The sequence below is a fragment of the Nanorana parkeri genome, unplaced genomic scaffold (assembly GCF_000935625.1).
Source record: "Nanorana parkeri isolate BGI_ZX_2015 unplaced genomic scaffold, ASM93562v1 scaffold420, whole genome shotgun sequence".
Taxonomy (NCBI): Eukaryota; Metazoa; Chordata; class Amphibia; order Anura; family Dicroglossidae; genus Nanorana; species Nanorana parkeri.
The window spans coordinates 312,900-332,291 of record NW_017306688.1 but is presented as its reverse complement, the minus strand read 5'-3'; the positions used below and the strand labels follow the sequence as shown (position 1 = coordinate 332,291).

General features: G+C 44.5%; 1 protein-coding gene across 1 annotated transcript in view; it reads right to left on the bottom strand.

The window, feature by feature from the left end:
• Window positions 1–19,392, bottom strand: part of ARNT (aryl hydrocarbon receptor nuclear translocator) — a 46,234-nt gene that overhangs the window by 11,712 nt on the left and 15,130 nt on the right. The window contains exons 4-13 of the mRNA XM_018559911.1: window positions 16,678–16,891; window positions 13,850–14,063; window positions 13,663–13,765; window positions 12,537–12,602; window positions 12,367–12,452; window positions 8,310–8,386; window positions 6,777–6,911; window positions 4,995–5,069; window positions 3,439–3,590; window positions 1,952–2,062 (exon numbers count right to left, since the gene is read on the bottom strand). Of these exons, the coding sequence (XP_018415413.1) occupies window positions 1,952–2,062; window positions 3,439–3,590; window positions 4,995–5,069; window positions 6,777–6,911; window positions 8,310–8,386; window positions 12,367–12,452; window positions 12,537–12,602; window positions 13,663–13,765; window positions 13,850–14,063; window positions 16,678–16,891 (1,233 nt within the window). The remainder of the gene's footprint in view (window positions 1–1,951; window positions 2,063–3,438; window positions 3,591–4,994; window positions 5,070–6,776; window positions 6,912–8,309; window positions 8,387–12,366; window positions 12,453–12,536; window positions 12,603–13,662; window positions 13,766–13,849; window positions 14,064–16,677; window positions 16,892–19,392) is intronic.

Sequence of the window (19,392 nt, the reverse complement as noted above, 5' to 3'; positions counted from 1 at the left end):
GGAGAGCCAATTGGAAGTGTCCACATCATGCAGGCTGTGATGTGGACACCCAAAAATGGACCCTGCCTAATGTAAACAAAGGAAGTGGGAAGACCTGCACTAGACTGTCACGTAACAGCAACTTTAGGCAAGTAAAAATAGCATTCAAGGGGGAAGGGGGTTAACACTATCCTGGAAATCAGCTTTAATGCAACCATGTTAATGCACACAAGCCTGCACAATAATGCAACGCAATAGGATGCCAAGGTGTGAATGGGCTCTAATGTGCAAAGTAAAGACCCGCAGAGCAACCAGATTCCAGTTTAATTAGAAACAACGGGTGTCTTCTGCTAGTGACAACCTTCTAAAAATGCGAGTTGGCTGTTAAGCGGACTCTCCGGCTTCAATACTTTCTAAGTCACTGACCTGGACCATGTATATGTACGCAGTGCAGGAGGGTCACAAGTCCTTAGTTTTTCCAGGTCACCGACTCAAAAGTACTGACACCAGATCAGCGCAACAGGCATTTTCCAACGGTAGTCAGCAGTGGCCATCTCGATGTTCTTAAGAGGTTTCTACTAGGGATGCACAGATATCGTTTTTTAGGTAACAAGTACCGATATGTATATTTCGGTACTCGCGGATACAGGAGTACCGATACTGGTACTTCTGCTAGCATGGAGGCAGCTTCCCAGGCAATCAGGAAGCCGGGTGGACGGTAATGATTGCCCGGGAAGCCTGCTCGATGTGGATTGGCCCGGGAAGCTGGCTCAATGCTGTTTAGCTGATTAATCCGGGAAGCCAGAAATCAGGAAGCTGGGTGGCTGGTCACTGCCTGCCGCCGGCTTCCTGATTGGCCAGGAAACCGACTCCATGTTCCCTCCAAATTTCCCTCTGACTGGAAGTTCTGGTATCCGAGCATTTGAGCAAGTACGAGTACTCACCCAAATACCGATACTAGTATCGGTGCATCCCTAGTTTTTACTGATGCAGACTTTGCACCTCAATAGCAAGTTCAACTTTTCTACTTTGCCCACTACTTGCTAAAACGCTGCAAAAAAATCACTAATCAGGACCGAGTGGTGATCAAGTAACAACGTCTTGAAGTCCTGAAGTACTGTGAGCCCGGCCTGAGTGATGATGCGCCCCCCGGGGTGGGTGACCATGACAGGATGGGCTCACAGGAATTGGCAGAATGTCAGTGTCGTTCAGACCAGAAGAGGTCCCCCGGTGCTGGACTGGGGAGTAAGTTGGGGACATCGCTGAAGCGTGGAGAGGCTGAGCAGACATTGGCAATATTTTCCTTTTATATGGGCAGTGGGGAAGGGGGACCCGGGTTAAACCCAAGACATTTCTGGAGGGGAATGTATTAGTTGCTATGACAGATGTATTTTACCCCTTGACCTGCACTCCTCTCTCCTATTTTTGTACTTTAAAAAGCTTCACAAGCAGCATAAGAGCTCCAGGGATCTGGGCAATGAAATAACCAAGTTCTTATTCTGCTAACAGAGAGCTATTGATGAGGTTAAGCACAATGCATCTGGTATGCCAGGGCACCAGCTGACAGATAGTGAAGAGTATCAGAATGTCAGAGAAGAATGTAAACTACATTCCAGGCTAATGTAGATAACACAACCCCAGCACTGCTAAAACATAACACTAGGTGGCAGCAAAACCCAACCCTTCTGTTAAAGCGGACCTTTACCCCCTTTCACAAAAAAATCCCATCAGCATGATGCAACGCTGCACGCTGATATGAAATAATCTAACATTCATTAGTTAAGCAAACATGCTTTGCTTTTATTAACAATTACTGTTTATTTCACTTTCTGGATGAGTGAGGCACTGGTGATGTAGCCTCATCGATGAATCCTGGGAAGGCTACATCACCAGTGCCTTCCTGTTAAATCTTTTCTGTAACCTGCAAAATCTGACAATAGGTGACAATAGGTGACAATATAAGGCCTCTAACCTGGCGGCAAGCTGTCCCGGGCCCATTTCCAGAGGGTGGGCAATACTCTGACTCAGTGGAGGTCTCTGCATAGTACTGGAGAGAGCAGGTCGCGACTCCTGACTGGTGTTCCTAGGAAAAAGGACAAAGGTGTGTAAGCAATTTTCAGCAAGAGAGGAATCTACCCGTCCTAAAAGGCTGCGCTCGTAAGATATTATATAAAGTGTGAAACATTTTACAGCTACATTAATTACCGCAGATCTCCAGCTTATAACCCTCTGCCCCTGGTCAATGTGCACCCCTTTATATTTATTTTTGTTCCCTGGAAATACTTTAAATCTCACTAAGAATTTGAGGTCATGTGACCACCTCAGACACATGGAGGAACTTTTAGCGATCTGGCTGAGGGTGAAGAGCACAGTTGCACAATACTCTAAGTTTAGTGACGTGTGCACTGATTAAACATGTCCAAACAGGAAGTCACTCGCACTCCAATGCAATGCTAAGTCAATCTTGTTTATTGACTAGAAATAGTGTAGCATTTTCAACAAGATTGACTGGCATTGCATTGGAGTGCGAGTGACTTCCGGTTTAGACTTGTGTTTTGCGGAGGCATCTGCTGTCACTGCCGCACCCACCCTGTTGTACCTGGGCTTCCATCTTGTTAGGAGTGTGATGGGATACAGGTTTTTTCACTGATTAAACATGTCACAGTTGGCATTACACCTCTAGGCTGATGGTGGCTTGCTGCAGTGTAGCATACAGGCACAGCAGAGAAGAGAGTGCAGCCACTTATAACACCCACTGGCAGCAACACTGGTGTCATAACATCACCGCTGTAGTCTGGATATGACAACCTGGCTGCGCAGGTAGAGGCCATGTAATGCTGGGCATCATGTCGTGTAATGTTGGTTGGGGGAGCTAGCGATGCTTGGTACGGCGGGGATGGAAGGTGCTGGCATCTCGTCCAGCTCACTGGCATCACTGATTGCCTTATCTCCTGGTTCCTCCCACCGGCTCATACATCAATACAAGATGCACAAGCCGGCAGGAGGAACCACTGCATGTAGTGGGGGGCAGCAGGTATTCTACACACTCTATGGTTGTATACTTGCAAGCGTCTGGAAAGCAGCATTGTGGCAGTGTTTCCACACACACTACTCTAGAAGGGTATACACACAACCTCATTTTTTTACTGGTATGAGTTCTATCAGTTTTGTACTGACAGGGTCACTTTAAGCAGTAGCCCAAATTACATTTTTCTTTTACAAGTACACGTATGTCTGCTTCTACCTATCCACATATAAGTTATAGGCAGGGTGGAGCAGAGCTTCATACAGAACTTTTATATATGCCAAAACCTTCCCAACCGAACAAAGATGGCATCTATCACCTCTTCCTTCCCCCTTTGCAAAACGATAACCTTTACAAAGTGACAGGTACTCTTCCCACCAGACCCATTAAATGATGCAGGATAGCAATCGGATTCTGCTAGTAGATCTACTTACTTCACGTTAGTGTTTGTGCAGATGATATACTCGATTTCATCAGAGTACGGGTTCTGAAAGGTGAATGAGCTGGTTCTCATCAGCAGCCACTCGTGGTTTTTGGACCGGAACCGAAACATGACGGACAGCACCTGGCCTTTTAATTTCACTACCTTGAAAGAGAAAAAGAATTAGGAGCCTAGCGCATCTTAAAGAACAATACCAAGCAAGACATTACAAAACAAAAAAACAAAATCAGTGAACTACCGGCATCACCAGCAGATACGTTCTGGGATCACTGGGCTACAGACAAAGGGGAAGGCTGTGGAATGAGGCACTACAGCAATGTGCAGATGAAAAACCTGTACTTTGCCCATGCAAGGCAAAGCTAAGCTTCACTTTAATGTCTGACTTTACTGCTCATACCCTTGCCTTCATTTTGCTTCACTTTCCATGTGCTAAGAGTCATAGTTGGTACTTTGGGGTACAGTGCATAATGTGATTCATTCTCCTTCCTCCCATATAAGAAAGCTGGTGCTTGGAAACTGTCAGCTCAAGCGTCCTTACACTAGGGCACAGAGAGAGTCCTCAGCCGTGTGCATACTTCGGCACAGATCCATTCAGAACTTACTCAGGGATTCTGCTAAGCCCCCCCGCCGATAAAGGTAGCAGCAAGTGAATGATGGGAAAAGAACTGTAATATGCTTTGGCGACCAGCTATAAAGTTGACCCTTTTGCTTAGTAGTAGGGATGCACCGATATAGCGGCCACCGAAACATATCGGACAAAAATTGCACTTTTGGCTAAATGCTGAAAGTGCCATTTTTCTGCCGATACAGCGGTGCATCCGTGTATTCTCTCCTCCCTGCTGGGCGCTGCTATGTGTCCCAGCGGGGCCGAGTGCTGCGGGAGGAGAGCGCTGTGAGCTCTCCTCCTTTTATTATTTCCCCAAAGTGAAAAATAAAAATAATTTAATACAAATAAATAAAATATAAAAGAATGTTAAAGTTTATAAATATAAATTAAAATATATTTTAAAAAATTTGTAAAAATTTCTAATTTTTAAAAGTTAGAAAAAAACAAAAACATTTTCCGTTTGCGCCAGACATTTGTTTTCATTTCGGTTTTTGTTTTTAAAATTTTAATTTCAGTGCACCTCTACTTAGTCCTAAATGGGCAAAGTAGAGCTTCATTTAAAAAGCACTGTCATATGCCATTCTGTGGATTGTTTGTTACGATTTATCCCTATACTTTTATGCTTCTGATTGTATCTTATGTGTGCTGTTTGGAAAATAAAGAATTTATTTAAAAAAAAAGCACTGTCACTTGCATAATTCACAGCAAAGTGACAGCGTCTTCATAAAGCGGCCCACTGACCTACTGACCTGAATGGCTAGAGTGACAGCGTCTCGTAAAGTATTCAGCAATTAGGTTGTACTTTCTCTATACTTCTAAAGGTTTCATTTTCAGTTCTGTCTGGAGCGCTCAATGAATTTGAACTATCCTGTCTCACATACAAATCAAACATATCTAGCTATGCATCATTACATGTAAAGAATCATATTTAAATTTATTACCTGCTGAAAACTGTCTCTTAGAAGCTGCTGGTCTTCTGGGTGGGCAAACTCCACTATGTCCTTCCCTAGGAGTTCCTAAAGAGAAGATAACACTTATCAGAATGGGAACATTTACTGTGAGCTCCAAGCAAACTAATATAAATCAGGGGTAGGCAACCTTGACCCTCCAGCTGCACTGAAACCACAAATCCATCATGCCTCTGCCTTTGGGAGACATCACTGTGACTGTCAAAGTCTTGCTATGCCTCTTGGGACGTGTAGTGCCACAACAGCTGGAGTGCCGAGGTTCTACCACGGTTCTATACTAACATAGGCTCGTCACATCCATCCAAGCTCTACAACACCAGAAGAAATATAATTGGGGGGATTCTTCTAATGGGGATTTTTTTTTGCAAATGTCTAATTGGGGATTTCCCTTCACTTGAGAGATTTGCTGCATAGGAGCCCATTTATATTCTGCCTTTTATCACATACTTTGATTGCATGAAAATTCAAGGTCCACTTTATTGACAGCCGCCCACCCCTGAAATAAAAAGAATAAATCTTACAAAAAAGGTGCCAAAATGTGGACATTGTAAAAAAAATACATTTTAAAACCTTACCACAGATTCTGGCCTCTATCCAGTTCCTGAGGTGTCATGGAGGTCACTGTGCCTCCCAGGAAAGCATTATCGTGGCATTTTAAGCACCCAGATTAAGTCTGTTTGAAGTGTACTTAAAGAAGAACTCATGGAATATCACTAACTCGCAGTGGGGCTACTCTAACACTGCAAGGGGCTTGTTTTGTCTAGGGAAGCGGTTCCCAGCCTGGGATACAAGTACCCTATACTCTCAGAGGTCCTTGTCAGCACATTTAGGGGCACAAGAAAATATTTTTGCAATGGCAGGGGGGGAATCGGAGACTAAGTGTGGAGAAGGTCTGCAGAGTAATCCTGCGGCTGCATTTTCCAATGCTCATTCTATAGTTCCAGCTGCCAACACCTAAGTTAGTCCCCAGCTGAGTGATGTGCCCTTTGTTTCTCTTAAGTGGAAGGAGACCTAGATCCGGGGAATTCAGTGTCAAAGACCACACTCCAAAGAGACCTCCAGATAACACTAGGCACACCACCATAATATGGCATATCCCAATAACCCCCAACCCCAGCCTCCCAGCTCCCTCCTTCCTCCCACTGACATTGGCATTTGAGCCCCTCCTAATGTTTGTGCAATGTGGCCATACCTGCCATTCAGCGCGGTATGCTACATGCCTCACTATTAGCCCCACTAAGGGGTACAGTTTATACAAATTGACTGCCAAGGGGTAAAAAAAAGAAGGGTTGCGAACCACTGGTCTAGGGGGCTAAAATAAAGCAGATATAGTCACCTGATCCTCGCTCCCGCCAAGCTGCTAGGCCCACAGCATCTTCTCCCCTGGGCTCTGGCGGTTCAAGGATCGCTGACATCATCATGTCAGATGCAGGTCCACAAACCTGCATTAGACGTGAGGATGCCAAGAGGCGATCCATAACCGGAGCGGAGGGGGAAAGGGGTGAGTGCTGTAAGCCTGCGGGATCAAGGACCAGATGAGCAAAACTACTTTATTTGAGCCCCTAGAAGAAGTGAGCACTTAACCATTGCAGTGCAGAGGTAACACCCACTGCAAGGATAAGTTTGTAATTTGTATGTAATGTAGCATAAAACACCAAATGTAGGAGCAATACCCAGAGACTAGATGACCGATGACCTGTCTTAAACACAACAACCTGTGCAGAAACACACCGACTCAATCATGTATCTACTCACCTGTGGTTGGTAGCCCACTGTGGAGGCACACCGATGGTCAACAAATGTGAACATGCCAGTCACGTTGTGTCGGGAGATAAACTCTATTGGCTGGCATAGGCTATTCATATCTGTACAGTTAGGAGAGCTTGTGACCTGTAACAAAAAAAACCCCCAACAGCTATTACTTCAGGATTAACATTCACCTACACCCAGTTGGGGTCCCTCCACAAAGCAATCCAACAACTCAAAGTGTTTTGTGAACAGTGGGAGAATGTATCAGTGTCTATGGTGCTTGGCAGATTGAGGTTTGACCATTCTAACACATTGATTCCTATAGGGCAGGGGTAGGCAAACTCCGACCCCATCGTGCCTCTGGGAGTCATGCCTGTGGCTGTCTGAGTCTTACAATGCCTAATGGGATTTGTAGTTGCACCACCGCTGGAGGGCTGGGGTTTTGCCTACCCCTGGTGTAGACAATCAATATAGTTCAGGTGTGACAACAGATTTCTTATCAACCTAGCAATTGAACTTTCTGGACTTGCGAAACTTTGAGGGGCTCTCGTCTTTTTTTAACTTAAAATATAAATATAGAAATTCAACTTAGTCCCATCGCTACCCGTGGCCATTGAAGCCTAGATGCCCAGACCCGATTTAGCAGCTTCAGTATGAGTTAACATGCCATTAACCTTATGACTAGTCTGCCTACCTAAATAATTGTTACATAATATTTTAAGGGCGCATAGGGGTCTATTAAGGGCGCATAGGGGTCTATTAAGGACGCATAGGGGTCTATTAAGGACGCATAGGGGTCTATTAAGGACGCATAGGGGTCTATTATAAACAAATTGCAGAGGCATTTGCATTGCGAATCTCTGTGAACATACGTCCTGTGCAGATAGAGGCAACAATGAACTAATATACAGGTGAAACTCGAATATCTCGGCGGTGTGGCTTCTACATATTTTTGGCCAAAAGTTTGTGCAACTAAAACCTCTGATTTTAACGCATACTGTTGACAGGGCAATTTGTTTGGTTGCAGGCTAGCTGGCAGGTGAGCTGGGGATTTTCTGTGTTTTTGTATTGTTGTAAGCCTTCCCAATGTGCACCCTGCCGTAAAGGCCGGTTATAGATTCATGCAGGTACCATGTTTTTTCTGCTGAGATACAGCACTTTGGGAACATCAAACTTCTTTTGCAATGACCTTTTGAGGCTTTCCCTCCTTACACACAATGTAATACCGCACTATGGCCTCTAGATGGAGCTGAGGAGCATAGGAAAGAAGTATTTATTTGCTATGCTCCTCATGTCCATCTAGTGGCCATAATGCAGTATTACATTGTATTCCACCTGAAAAAAAAACACTCTAAAATCGTTCCTTTTTGCCTCTAGTCGCAGAAAACAAGTGTTCACGGAGATTTGCAGGGCCAATGGTTCTGCGGATTATTTATAAAACACCCTATAGGGCTACTATTTGGAACTCCGCTTATTTAACTTGGCATGCTCATTTTTTTTTTTTAATAGTATTAGACAATCACTCCAAAAACAACTTACCTGCAACCTGCCAATGGCCACAAGGCAGAACTTGTTACTCTGCCCGGTTTCCTGGTCGTCATCTGGTAATGAAACACCTAAACACAATTGAACAGAATTTTATCCAGCTTCCAGTGCCAATTAAGAAGCAACATAATAAAACACTTAGGCCCCATGCACGCAGCAATGAAAATGCATGCCTCCAGGTACATTTGGAGCTCATTTCTAAAACGCACCTGGAAGCATGTACTTCTTTGCTATGGCTGAATGCAAACCTTGATTGGCACATTAGTACATTGTCTAGCTGCAGTTGCACAAACTAGAATTTTCTGTGTCGCAGGAGTGTTTCGCCTGATGTTACGCAGCTACAGTAAATGTGCCTAAAGGAATGTAAATGCAACTAAACCCAGGAACATTTAAACGCAGGAAAAAGCGATCTGGGAAGCATAAAAGTTGTTTATATTTCCCTGCTTTTCTCCTGTATTTTAAAGCAGGTGGCCCATGTGGCTCGATAGTCCTTGCCAACCTCCAACACTTCCAGGAGTGTAGGAACCTTTTGCAGCCTGACAGCAGCAGTTGACCTAACCCTGCAATGATGTCACCAGGGCTCTTAGCCACTGCCTGGGAAATCTTGTATACATAAAGCCTGAAAAAGCTGCCTGTGCTGGGTGTTAGAATTGGCACACTCTCAGGTGTCACTAGGAATATAGCAGGCACGTTCTGCACACAGCCTCTGCTCTAGGATTATGGAAGATTACCAAGCACGAGGTTTCCCAGGCAGCGGCCAGTAGCCCGGATGACATGACAGAATTGGAGCAGCTGCTCGCAGTCAGGTTGAGAAAGCCTCTGACGCTTTTTTTAAAGCTAGCCAAACATGCTTTGAAATCACTCGATTATCTCATCACACTAAACAGCATGGATGGGGAATCTGCTCTGCCGGCTATTGTATTCAGACAGCCAATACAAGCGGCTGTCTGCAGACCTGAACAGCGACTGTGCATTAAGGAAAACTGCTGACTGCAACTGCATCCAATGAAAAATTGGATGCAGTTGCAGTCAGCAGACAGTTTCCCACCAGGCTCCTTTCATTTTTAGTCAAAGTTTGTCGAGCTGCTCGGTGCCGACAGGAACACCCCCAATTTCAGCCCATTCAGCAGGAATCGGCCAAAGATTTAGCCATTTAGGAAGCCAGAGCCTGTATTGACCATGGCTCTTCTGGAACTCTGTTCCAAGGTGTTCCTCTCCGGTGCAAGCTTTCTGCCGAGAGACTTCTCAGCATCATAGAGCCTGAACCATCCAACTACGGTGACATATTCCGGCACTCGTGCCACTCCGTGTCCCTGTGCCATCCAGCAGCCCTGGGATCGGAGGTGCAAGGAAGGCTGCCCTCGTCAACTCAGACTACACCAAGGTATGCGACAGTATGGCTTCCATGTGTCAGAGGATGAAGACAGCTACAGAGATGTATAGACAAACAGGAAATTCATTTCAGAATAAAAGGAGCTCCGGTAAGTGCCGCTTTCACACATTCTAATTAAATATCCAGCCTGCGTAGAGAAATCTGGTGACAGGGTCACTTTATTGTCCATGCATAAGGCTGTCCATCAATCGAACCTGTAGGCACACATCTCCAGCGTCCAATGGGAAATCTGTCTCCTTGGATTGCCTCTTTTACACAGACAAGTTTCCTGTCTTAATCTAGTTTACAATAAAAAGTCTGATACATAGAAGTAACCTTATATGATAAAATTCTGTTTCTATTGATTAGGAGAAAACATTTGGCTGATAGCTACAAAGGGAAAAACGTCTCTGCCTAATGGGAAATCTGTCACCGGCCAAGAGAGAATCTGTTCTTTAAATAAATCTTCCACAAAACGGCTATCACTTCTGTCTGAAGATGGCTAAGGCTGCTTAAGGCAGAAACGCATCACCGGATGCCTATGTATTGATGTATGGAGAGTATAGATAGTTTGGAGGAATAACGAATGCCGGCAACTTTTCTTGATTCCAGAGTTGGATGTATTTGAACAGGTTTGGGGTGAACAAATGGATGTAGACTTTCCACCTTTGCAGAGGTATTTAAAAAAAAAAAACATATGCCAGCAATGTACACCGAGTTTACATGAGGCAGGCATATGCAGTTGCTTTATATGAACACAAAAACTCATGTTTTTTGTCAGCTTTCCACTTCATATCCTCATGCAAATGGTTGCCTCTATGCTTTGCAAGCAATGTGTGAATTTTAAAAGTTCTCCACCTCCCCACCCCCTATACATTAGTATTCTTAGTGGCAACTCCCCCTCCCAGGATAGTGTATTTGGTGCAAAGGCAGAGCTGGTGTTTAGTGATCGTGTTACAATGAATAACAGGGAGGGGGCGAGAGCCGTTTATAGTCTGCTTTACATCTGACCCTGGTGTCAGACTGAGTTTCCTGTGGTGAACATTTTGAATTTCTAAGATTCAGGCCTAATAAAAACTGCATTAAAATATGAAGAAAGCCTGCAATGCGAGTCATGAAAATGTGCACATGTATACATCACTGCACCTCTTCATTACCACAATACATGCTAATCACCTACAAAAAGGTGGAAATGGACTTTAAGGCTAAGTTTCTGCTTCATGTTACACCCATATTTAGGGTCTAACATGAACCATGATCATATAGCAACCCCCCCCCCCTTCCTTAATTACCTGAATTGCGGGGTTCTTCTACCTACAGGCTGCTGCTGTTGACTGAATTTAGCGCGGCTGTGCGTGGTTCCTCCAACACGCCTGTGTCACCCATTCACAGATCCTCTGACAGGATCTGTGAATGGAGAAACTAGAAATCCGATAAGCTACCATCGCGGAGCCACTTCTAATGTCAATATAATATAAATGTGGTGATGTCACCACACTTCTTCCTGTTATCATTCTTTTTCCTGTCCCTGTTACTACCTCAGCATGGACAGAAGGAACTGTCAGTAAGCGCCAGAGCATTGTATCCACGATGTACTGATCTTGATTGCAATGCTTTACTGGCACCAATGCAAAAAATAACTGCACATATTTTCTTTTATGAAGCAGTGTGCATGTTTTATTTTTCTGCAAAGGGTGGAATTATCCTTTAAGGAACGCAGAGTTCCAAGCAATTCAGTAGCAGGTTCTTTTAAAAAAATATGTTGCCTACTCTGATGTCCTAAGAATACTGGTCACCTGTCTCTATCATTGAGTTGCCAAACCAGACCAAGCATGCAGCAGGTGAACTTATAACTCCCCATTTCCCTAATTAAAATTAAAGCGGAACTTTAGTCAAAAAACGAAAATATATGTAAACACTGGACTGTAGATCCCTATGCAGTGCAGTAAGCAAAGAAATGTACCTTATAGAAGATAATCAGATTTATTCTTTACACATCCGCAGGACTCTCCAAGTCCCGGCACCAGAAGAATGCCAAGAATGAGAAGGTCTCCCAGGTCAGCAGAGCAGGGAGAAGTTACCTGGAGATCCTGGTCTGCCGAAGTCATTCGCGGATATCTCAGGACCTCGGACGGCTTGTGCAGCATTTTTGGCCAGTGTAGGAGACAGAAAGCAGGAGCACTACAGGTAAGACAAACAGAGGCACTGCAGCAGAGACATACAGAGGAGGCACAACAGCAGAGACAGTGCAGAAGGGACATGCAACAGGGTTGTGCTGAAGACACACAGTGAGGCAATGCAGGAGAAAGAAGCAAAGGGACAGTGTAAGGCAGACATAGATCGAGGGCAGTGCTCATAAGGCCAGGAACAATGGAAAGTGTGGGAGAGTTATCACATCACATATTATGCACAAGTAGTATGTGCAATGACCATGAAACCAGGATGTGATTGCTCTGCCTGTTTCTACGTCCGACAAACATGGCGACTTGGAACGTGTTCATGGACATACATAGCAGGACCTGAGATATATGCAGGAACACATCTTTACTAAAAATAGCATGTTTACATTACATATGCTGTATATTATTAGACTGGTATTGACTTAAGTTCCGCTTTAATTTAGTCACAAAGGGTATGTAAAATAGTGTTCTTTACTCCTACAAATAATGACAGTCTTACCTGCAGGTGGCCAAGCTTTGATATACCCTGTGCAGTGTACAACCACAAACTGTGGCTCTCCGTCCTTGGGTGGGCCCAGACCGTTTCTGAAACAGAAATTCCACATAATAAGAATAATGTGACATTGTTACAAAATGGGTGACAAGCAATACAAACCACGAAGGACTTACCTGCATCTGTTCCTCATAAAACTCAGCCTGTTCATGGAGGTCGAGTCAACAGAAGTGTTTCCGCACCTGAAGAAGGTAACATATTTCACAAACTTTAGTAAAGACCTCGATTGAATACAGGACCAACATAGAGTATGAGACCCCTCACCCCAGAGGAGTACAGTGCATTGCGATCTGAGTGGACATTGGACAGGTTGTGCAGTAGATTGACTATACAGAATATGTGGTCAGCTGAATCTAAATGATAGGATTTTTGTACTCACCATAAAAATCTTTTCTTGGAGTCCGATTATGGACACCAGAACACTTTAACCTTCGTGTTATACTGCTACCTACGGAAGGGCTGGGCACTGGCAAACGAAACTGTAGGCCAGCCCAGGATGACCCCACCTACTACCAACATACCTCAGTTTGTAACAAAGCTGTACCAAGAACATGATCATTGAGGGACACGGGTCTCAACATGGTGCATAGATTCCAAGAAAAGGATTTCATGGAGAGTACACACATTTTTTCTTGTCCATTGAGGGACACAGGCAATCATTCACCTTTGAGACATCCAAAACAGTCCAACTGAAGGCTGAGCAACATAGCAAACAATTGCAACAGGAAACTGGGGACTGGCTGCAGAGATTCATCCTATTTGTCCTGGTGACCGTTGTCACTGAGAATGAAAGAAAATCCAAAATTTTGTGTTGTCACCAGAAGAGGAAAAGATGGGAAATCTTTACGTGAGGACACTAGTTCTGGTGGCCTACTGACCACCATGGATTTCCCTCTTTTGGAGGGTTTTCCTCTCATTTCCTGCTGTAGCTCTCAGACAGGAGGTGAAGGGAAATATCCCCAATGAGACACAGATGACAAACAAAAAGAGCAGACAAGGCAAATACTCTATCTTTGCTTTTTAACCAATCACTAAATAGTTTATATACATATTTTTCATTTATTTCTATGTCTTTACAATTACATAAAAATATATATATATATATATATTATGGTATATATATATGTATGGTATATACATACCATACACACACACACATACCATACACACACTGTTATTTTACCTGGCGTTTCATTGTAAGTGTTAATATAGCTAATCCAGTCGGCAATAGAAAACATTTACCTCATCCTACAGATAAACGACCTCCGGGAACCCATACACATTCTCATAGAGGACTGCTGGCCCTCTTTTTTCACTGTGCCGGTTTTTAAGTCCAAGATACGACCTGCAGGTAAGAGGACAGTTATGTTACACAATGCCCAGGTAACAGCCACACGTGGATCATATTATTAGCACCATGGTACCTTACCTGTCATGGCATTCTCCGCTGTAGATAATTGCTCTCGCAGTTTGTCCACATCATCTTGATGGACCTGGTCGTACAATGAGCTTCCAAACCACTCCGACTGGGGCTGATTGAGAACTGGAGTCACCGAATCGGACACGTAGACAATCCGGCCCGTCTCACAGGATACCACAAACAAGAAACCATCTGCAGCCTCCAAGATCAGATGCTTCAACTCCTACACAAGAAAAATCCCAGATTAAACTTTGTGTCTTAGGCACCTTCTGAAACAATCCCATTAAATGCAGATCCAGCAGTCCGAGACTGCAAGGGAGGACACCAAGGGTCCGCCAACATTCTGGAGCATTGAGCACTGGCAGAGAGTGCCAGCTGTCAAGGGAGTGAGAAACAAGCTAAACTACACTGATCAGCCATAACATTATAACCACTGAGAGGTGAAGTGAATAACACTGGTTATCAATGGTGCCTGGAAGTGCATGAGATATATTAGGTAGCAAGCATTCATTTTGTCCTGGAAGTTGAAAGAATAGACACGTGGTAGGATTTGAGCAAATTTGACAAGGGACAAATTGCAATGGCTAGATGACTGGGTCAGAGCAACTCCAAAACGGCAGCTATTTTAGGATGTTCCCAGTCTGCAGTTGGTCAGGACCTACTAACAGTGGTCCAAGCAAGGAAAACTGGTGAACCGGCAACAGGGTCCTAGGTGGTCAAGGCTCATTGATGCACGTGGGGAGGGAAGGCTGGCCCGTGTAGTCTGATCCAATAGGAGAGCTACTGTAAATCAAAATTGCTGAAAACGTTTATGCTGGTTCTGATAGAAAGGTGTCTGAACACACAGTACATCACAGTTTGTTGCATATAGGGCTGCATAGCTGCAGACCGGTCAGGGTGCCCATGCTGACCCCTGTCCACAGGCAAAAGCGCCTACAATGAGCTTGTGAGCATATCTGACCAAGGAGCAATGGAATAAGGTGGCGTGGTCTGATGAATCACGTTTTCTTTTACATCATGTGGATGGTCAGGTACATGTGCATCACTTACCTGGGGAAGAGAGGGCACCAGAATGCACTATGGGAAGAGGGCAACCTGGCTGAGGCAGTGTGATGTTTTGAGCAACATTCTGCTGGGAAACCTAAACATTGCTGCTGATCAAGTACACCCCTTGTGGTCCGAGGAACACAAGTTTGAAGTGATGACCTGGCCTCCGAATTCTCCAGATTTCAATCCAAATGAGCACATGTGGGATGTCCATGGATCCATAGAGACCCCACCTCACAACTTGCAGGACTTAAAGGATCTGCTACTGACGACTTGGTGCTAGATACTACAGCATACCTTCAGAGGTCTAGTGGAGTCCATGACGCAATAGGTCAGGGCTATTTTGGCAGCAAAAGGGGGACCTATTTAATATCAGACAGGTGGTCATAATGTTATGGCTGATCAGTTTATATGACCTTATTCCTCATTTCCTAGGCATGACCAGATAACGTTTGTAGTAGGAAGGGGGACCCACTGTAAGAGTGAATCTTTCTTTCCCTGAAGTTCAAACATGGAGGATGTGGTTTCGCACATTACCTAGGGCTGGAGACATGAGAGATTTTCTGATCCAGCCAGAACTTTATTGGCTGACAGAATAGCTGATCGACCTGCAGCTTAAATGGAATGTTCTAAGCTACTGGTCCAGACATCCAGAGGTGAGAGTGATGCACATTATTGAGTGCTCTAATCACTTCACATATTACCTGTGACCGGCTGTAATAAAGAGGATTAAAGGATTAGACGTAGGGAAGAGCACTTCTACTATAGATAACCTCTGGACTCCATAAACTATGTAAAAGATTTAGCTGTAAGCATTTTTGTCTGAAAGGGATGGGATTGTGTGTTAAATTCAACAAGCACTATCCAAATAAAATTTATCAATCATGACCAATCAATGCCCAGTCCTCCAGACTGACATCTACCCATCATGGCATTTTGATATTTGCATAACTCCTCCCAAAAGCTCACTCTTTCCATCAACGCTGAGCGCTCTTGAGAAGAGTACCGAAGCAGAGTGCTGGGATGTTTTCAGGATGCCATGCACACCATCCTGCCGGACCCTACCACCAGCCATGATCTGCCTGCATTGCAAAGAGAAGCACAGAACCCCAGTGATGAATAGGTGATCACTGGGTCTACAATAAGGTATGGAATGAAAACAGAAAAGTTATATTCAAAAACGTAATTAACTTGATGATGAAGATGGAAAGGAGGAACCAGGTAAGGCAAACCACAAGCACATTAAACTTCAGCCTTACATTTCTAATAGAGTAGAGAAGGTTAGAACCTCTGTAGGGCTTCACTGGTGTAGGAATTAAGTTCCTTTCTTGGAAGCACTGCGTTTACAATAGCGTTTTCTGCTGCTGGCCACCAATAAAAGAGGAATTCAGGTAAAAATGGACTTTACATTGGGACAAAGGGGCAGTCTCCCCTCGCCCCCTTTTCTTTAGCACCCCCTATTGTAGGCCGGGAGCAGCTGCTGCAGAAAGAGAAGATGTATACAGACTGCTTCAAGGCTGAACTTCTCTGTATTTAAAATTCCTGTGTATGGTCAAAATAGGTACTCTGTGCCACTCATTTTTATTTTGGGTAGGCTGCAAGGACAAATAAGAATAAAGGATAAGCACTGAAAGTCTACTTGTCCATTAATTGCCTTGAAAAACACAAACTATCCCCAACTGCTCTTAACAGCTTACCTTCTTCAAAAACAAATAGAGAACCTTCATATATACAAATATGTTTTAGCGAAATGTCTGAGACAGCTGGTTGGTATACAAGTCATGACATACCTGATCAGTCAAGAAGGATGGCTTATAGGTGCCATCTGTAGGCGTATTCCCTGTGCCTCTTAAAGACTTCATATGCGACACTGCCATTCGTAAGATGGTGAGCTTGTCTGGCTTGCGAGCCAGGGCGCTGCAGGTGGGCACCATGTCGGACAATTCTGTGATGTATGCTGTCATTTTGTTTCTCCTCCTTCGCTCGATCTCGCTGTGGTTCTCCCTACAGAGGAATACAATGGAAACAGGTTACACTACATGCAAGTAGTATAAAATAAACAGGAGGAGGGGAAGATTGTTAGACTAAACCATGTCTTCTGTGTTATAGGAGGACATCATGCCATCATGCCAACCATGCATTTCAGAGAGAGGAGAAAACAAGAACAAGAGTTACAGACCAAATTCTAACCCCTAACATTAGACCTGCATAGGCTGGTCCAGGATGAGATGCCTGGCTAACCATACATACAAAATATTGAAGTACTTTACAAACACTTTTACAATCAGGTCGGCTATAGATGTGAAAGCCTCCCTTTGGCCAGGTTGCCCTCACTGCCAGATCCATCATGACCTATTTCAAACCCTTTGATTTTGCACATATAGTCCAGAATTCATGAACCTTGACTGCATTCAGCTGGGAGGTTGGCTATAGAAGTGGAAGCCTCTTAGGCCATGTTCCCTTCACTGCCAGATCCATCATGTCCCATTTCAAAACTATATTGCACATATAGCCCAGAATCCAAGAACCTTGACTGCATTCAGCTGGAAGGTTTTGGCAATCAGGTTGGCCATAGACATGGGAGCCTCACTTTGGCCATGTTGCCATCACTGCCAGACCCATCATGACCCATTTCAAACCCTTTGATTTTGCACATATAGCCTACACTCCGTTAACCCTGACTGCATTCAGCTGGAAGGTTTTAGTTCACAGATCATGATTTTTAGGTCAGAAGAACTGGGTTTGCACCAAGCTTAGGCTCATCTCTACTCTTAAAAGGAGAACTATGGGGTCCTCCCGTTACCCTAAGCTCAGTATACCGCGAGCTACAGCTCGCGGTATACTGAGACGCCGCAGCCGGATCCCGACTTAGATGACGGGATCCGCCCAACTGCGTGAGTGACAGCTGGCTCTGCCTATCTAGAGGCAGAGCCAGCTGTACCCGCCCCCTCCCCCGTCCGTTCCGCCAGTCAGCGCTGGTGGATCGGAGCGCGGAGGGGGGAATCCAGCCCCTCCCCTGTCACGGCTCACCTCCCGATCTACTGAGCCGACCTGTGACAGTCTCATTGTCACAGGTCGGCTAGAACTAGCACTCACCTCATAGTTCTCCTTTAATGTATGGATTACTATATGTATGTCACATAGTTGGGGAAAGAAGGCTAGAGCTCCATCTGCTGGGTGGACAGAAGACTACATAATATTCATTTGCAAAGAAAATGTATATTTATTTAACTACCAAAAATGAAATAGATTAATATTACCCTTCTTAGTCCTGGCTGCAATGAGTAAATACATTGTTTACAACCACTATACATTACCTTTACATTGTTATATATTACAAGTATAGTGTGTAAAATAAATGCATGTAGACAAGGCAGACATTTTTGGTCATTAACCAGCTCAGTAGTATGGCCACAGAGATTGGGCCTTTCTGTTCCTCTCACAATGCAAGTCTTCCAATCAAGTCTGACAGATTGAAAACAATGCTTTTTCTATGTCTCTATGTATAAATCCAGTTATCATGGAGAACAGTACATCTGACCAGGGCTGGTTGATAGCTAGACATAAGGGCACAACAGGAAGCTTCCTCTAGGGATGTCTCCTTTTTTTCCCAGTCCTCCTTGGAAAAGGTTGAGGAGCAAACAAGCACTTCTGGCAGCATCCATATTGATGGGTCAAGTAGCGAAAGACTCTATAGTAGAGTATAAGTTTGACTCTGCAGTGTTGTCTGGAGAAGAATCCCTTGTCCGGTATGGCCCTTAGTGCATCCTTTTTTAAAAGAAACCGCGAGTTGAAGGGAAACTAAGAGACAACATGCCCTCTGCCCCTGTCTTTAAACAGTAGTGTCCATGAGAAGTGTAGACCGGTGGCTGTTTGCTGGTCAAGGAGGCACAGACGCTCTTTGCCTTTAGACTTTGGGCCCGATAAACTATACATGGTGCAGTATATTTGTACGCACATAGTGCCCCTAATAAACCGAAAAAACCCTTAGGGACCTCGATTTATTAGGGGCACATTAAACAGTGACAGTGCATACCCACCGCACTGTCACTGTGCAGGGATGGATATAGCAAGTTATGGCAGCTTACTGTATTGCTTCTACTGCTTTCTCTCCTATGTTCAGGAAGTGATCACCAGGGGGAGAGAGAAGTGCAGGCAGCAGAGCAGAACAGAGCTCTCCATCCGGGCAGTCAATATAGGGAACCAGCTGGCTGCCTTCTAGTAAAGCAGAGGGGAGTAGGAAGCGAAGAGACAGCTTATTAAGGCTCAGTCTCCCTCTGTTAAATGTCTTTTCCAGACGTATATCACAGGGAGTTAGCCCAATGTGCAGATATGCTCGTGGTAAAAACCAGGTGCAGATCTGCAGCTAATAACTATGCTACACTGAAGCGCTTACATTAGAGTGCACCATTTATAGGGTGCAGAAACCATAACGTGTCTGATTAAAACTTTGTTGAAAGCCATTGGTACAGTCGGGGGGGGGGGGGGGGGGTGGTGGTGCGCGC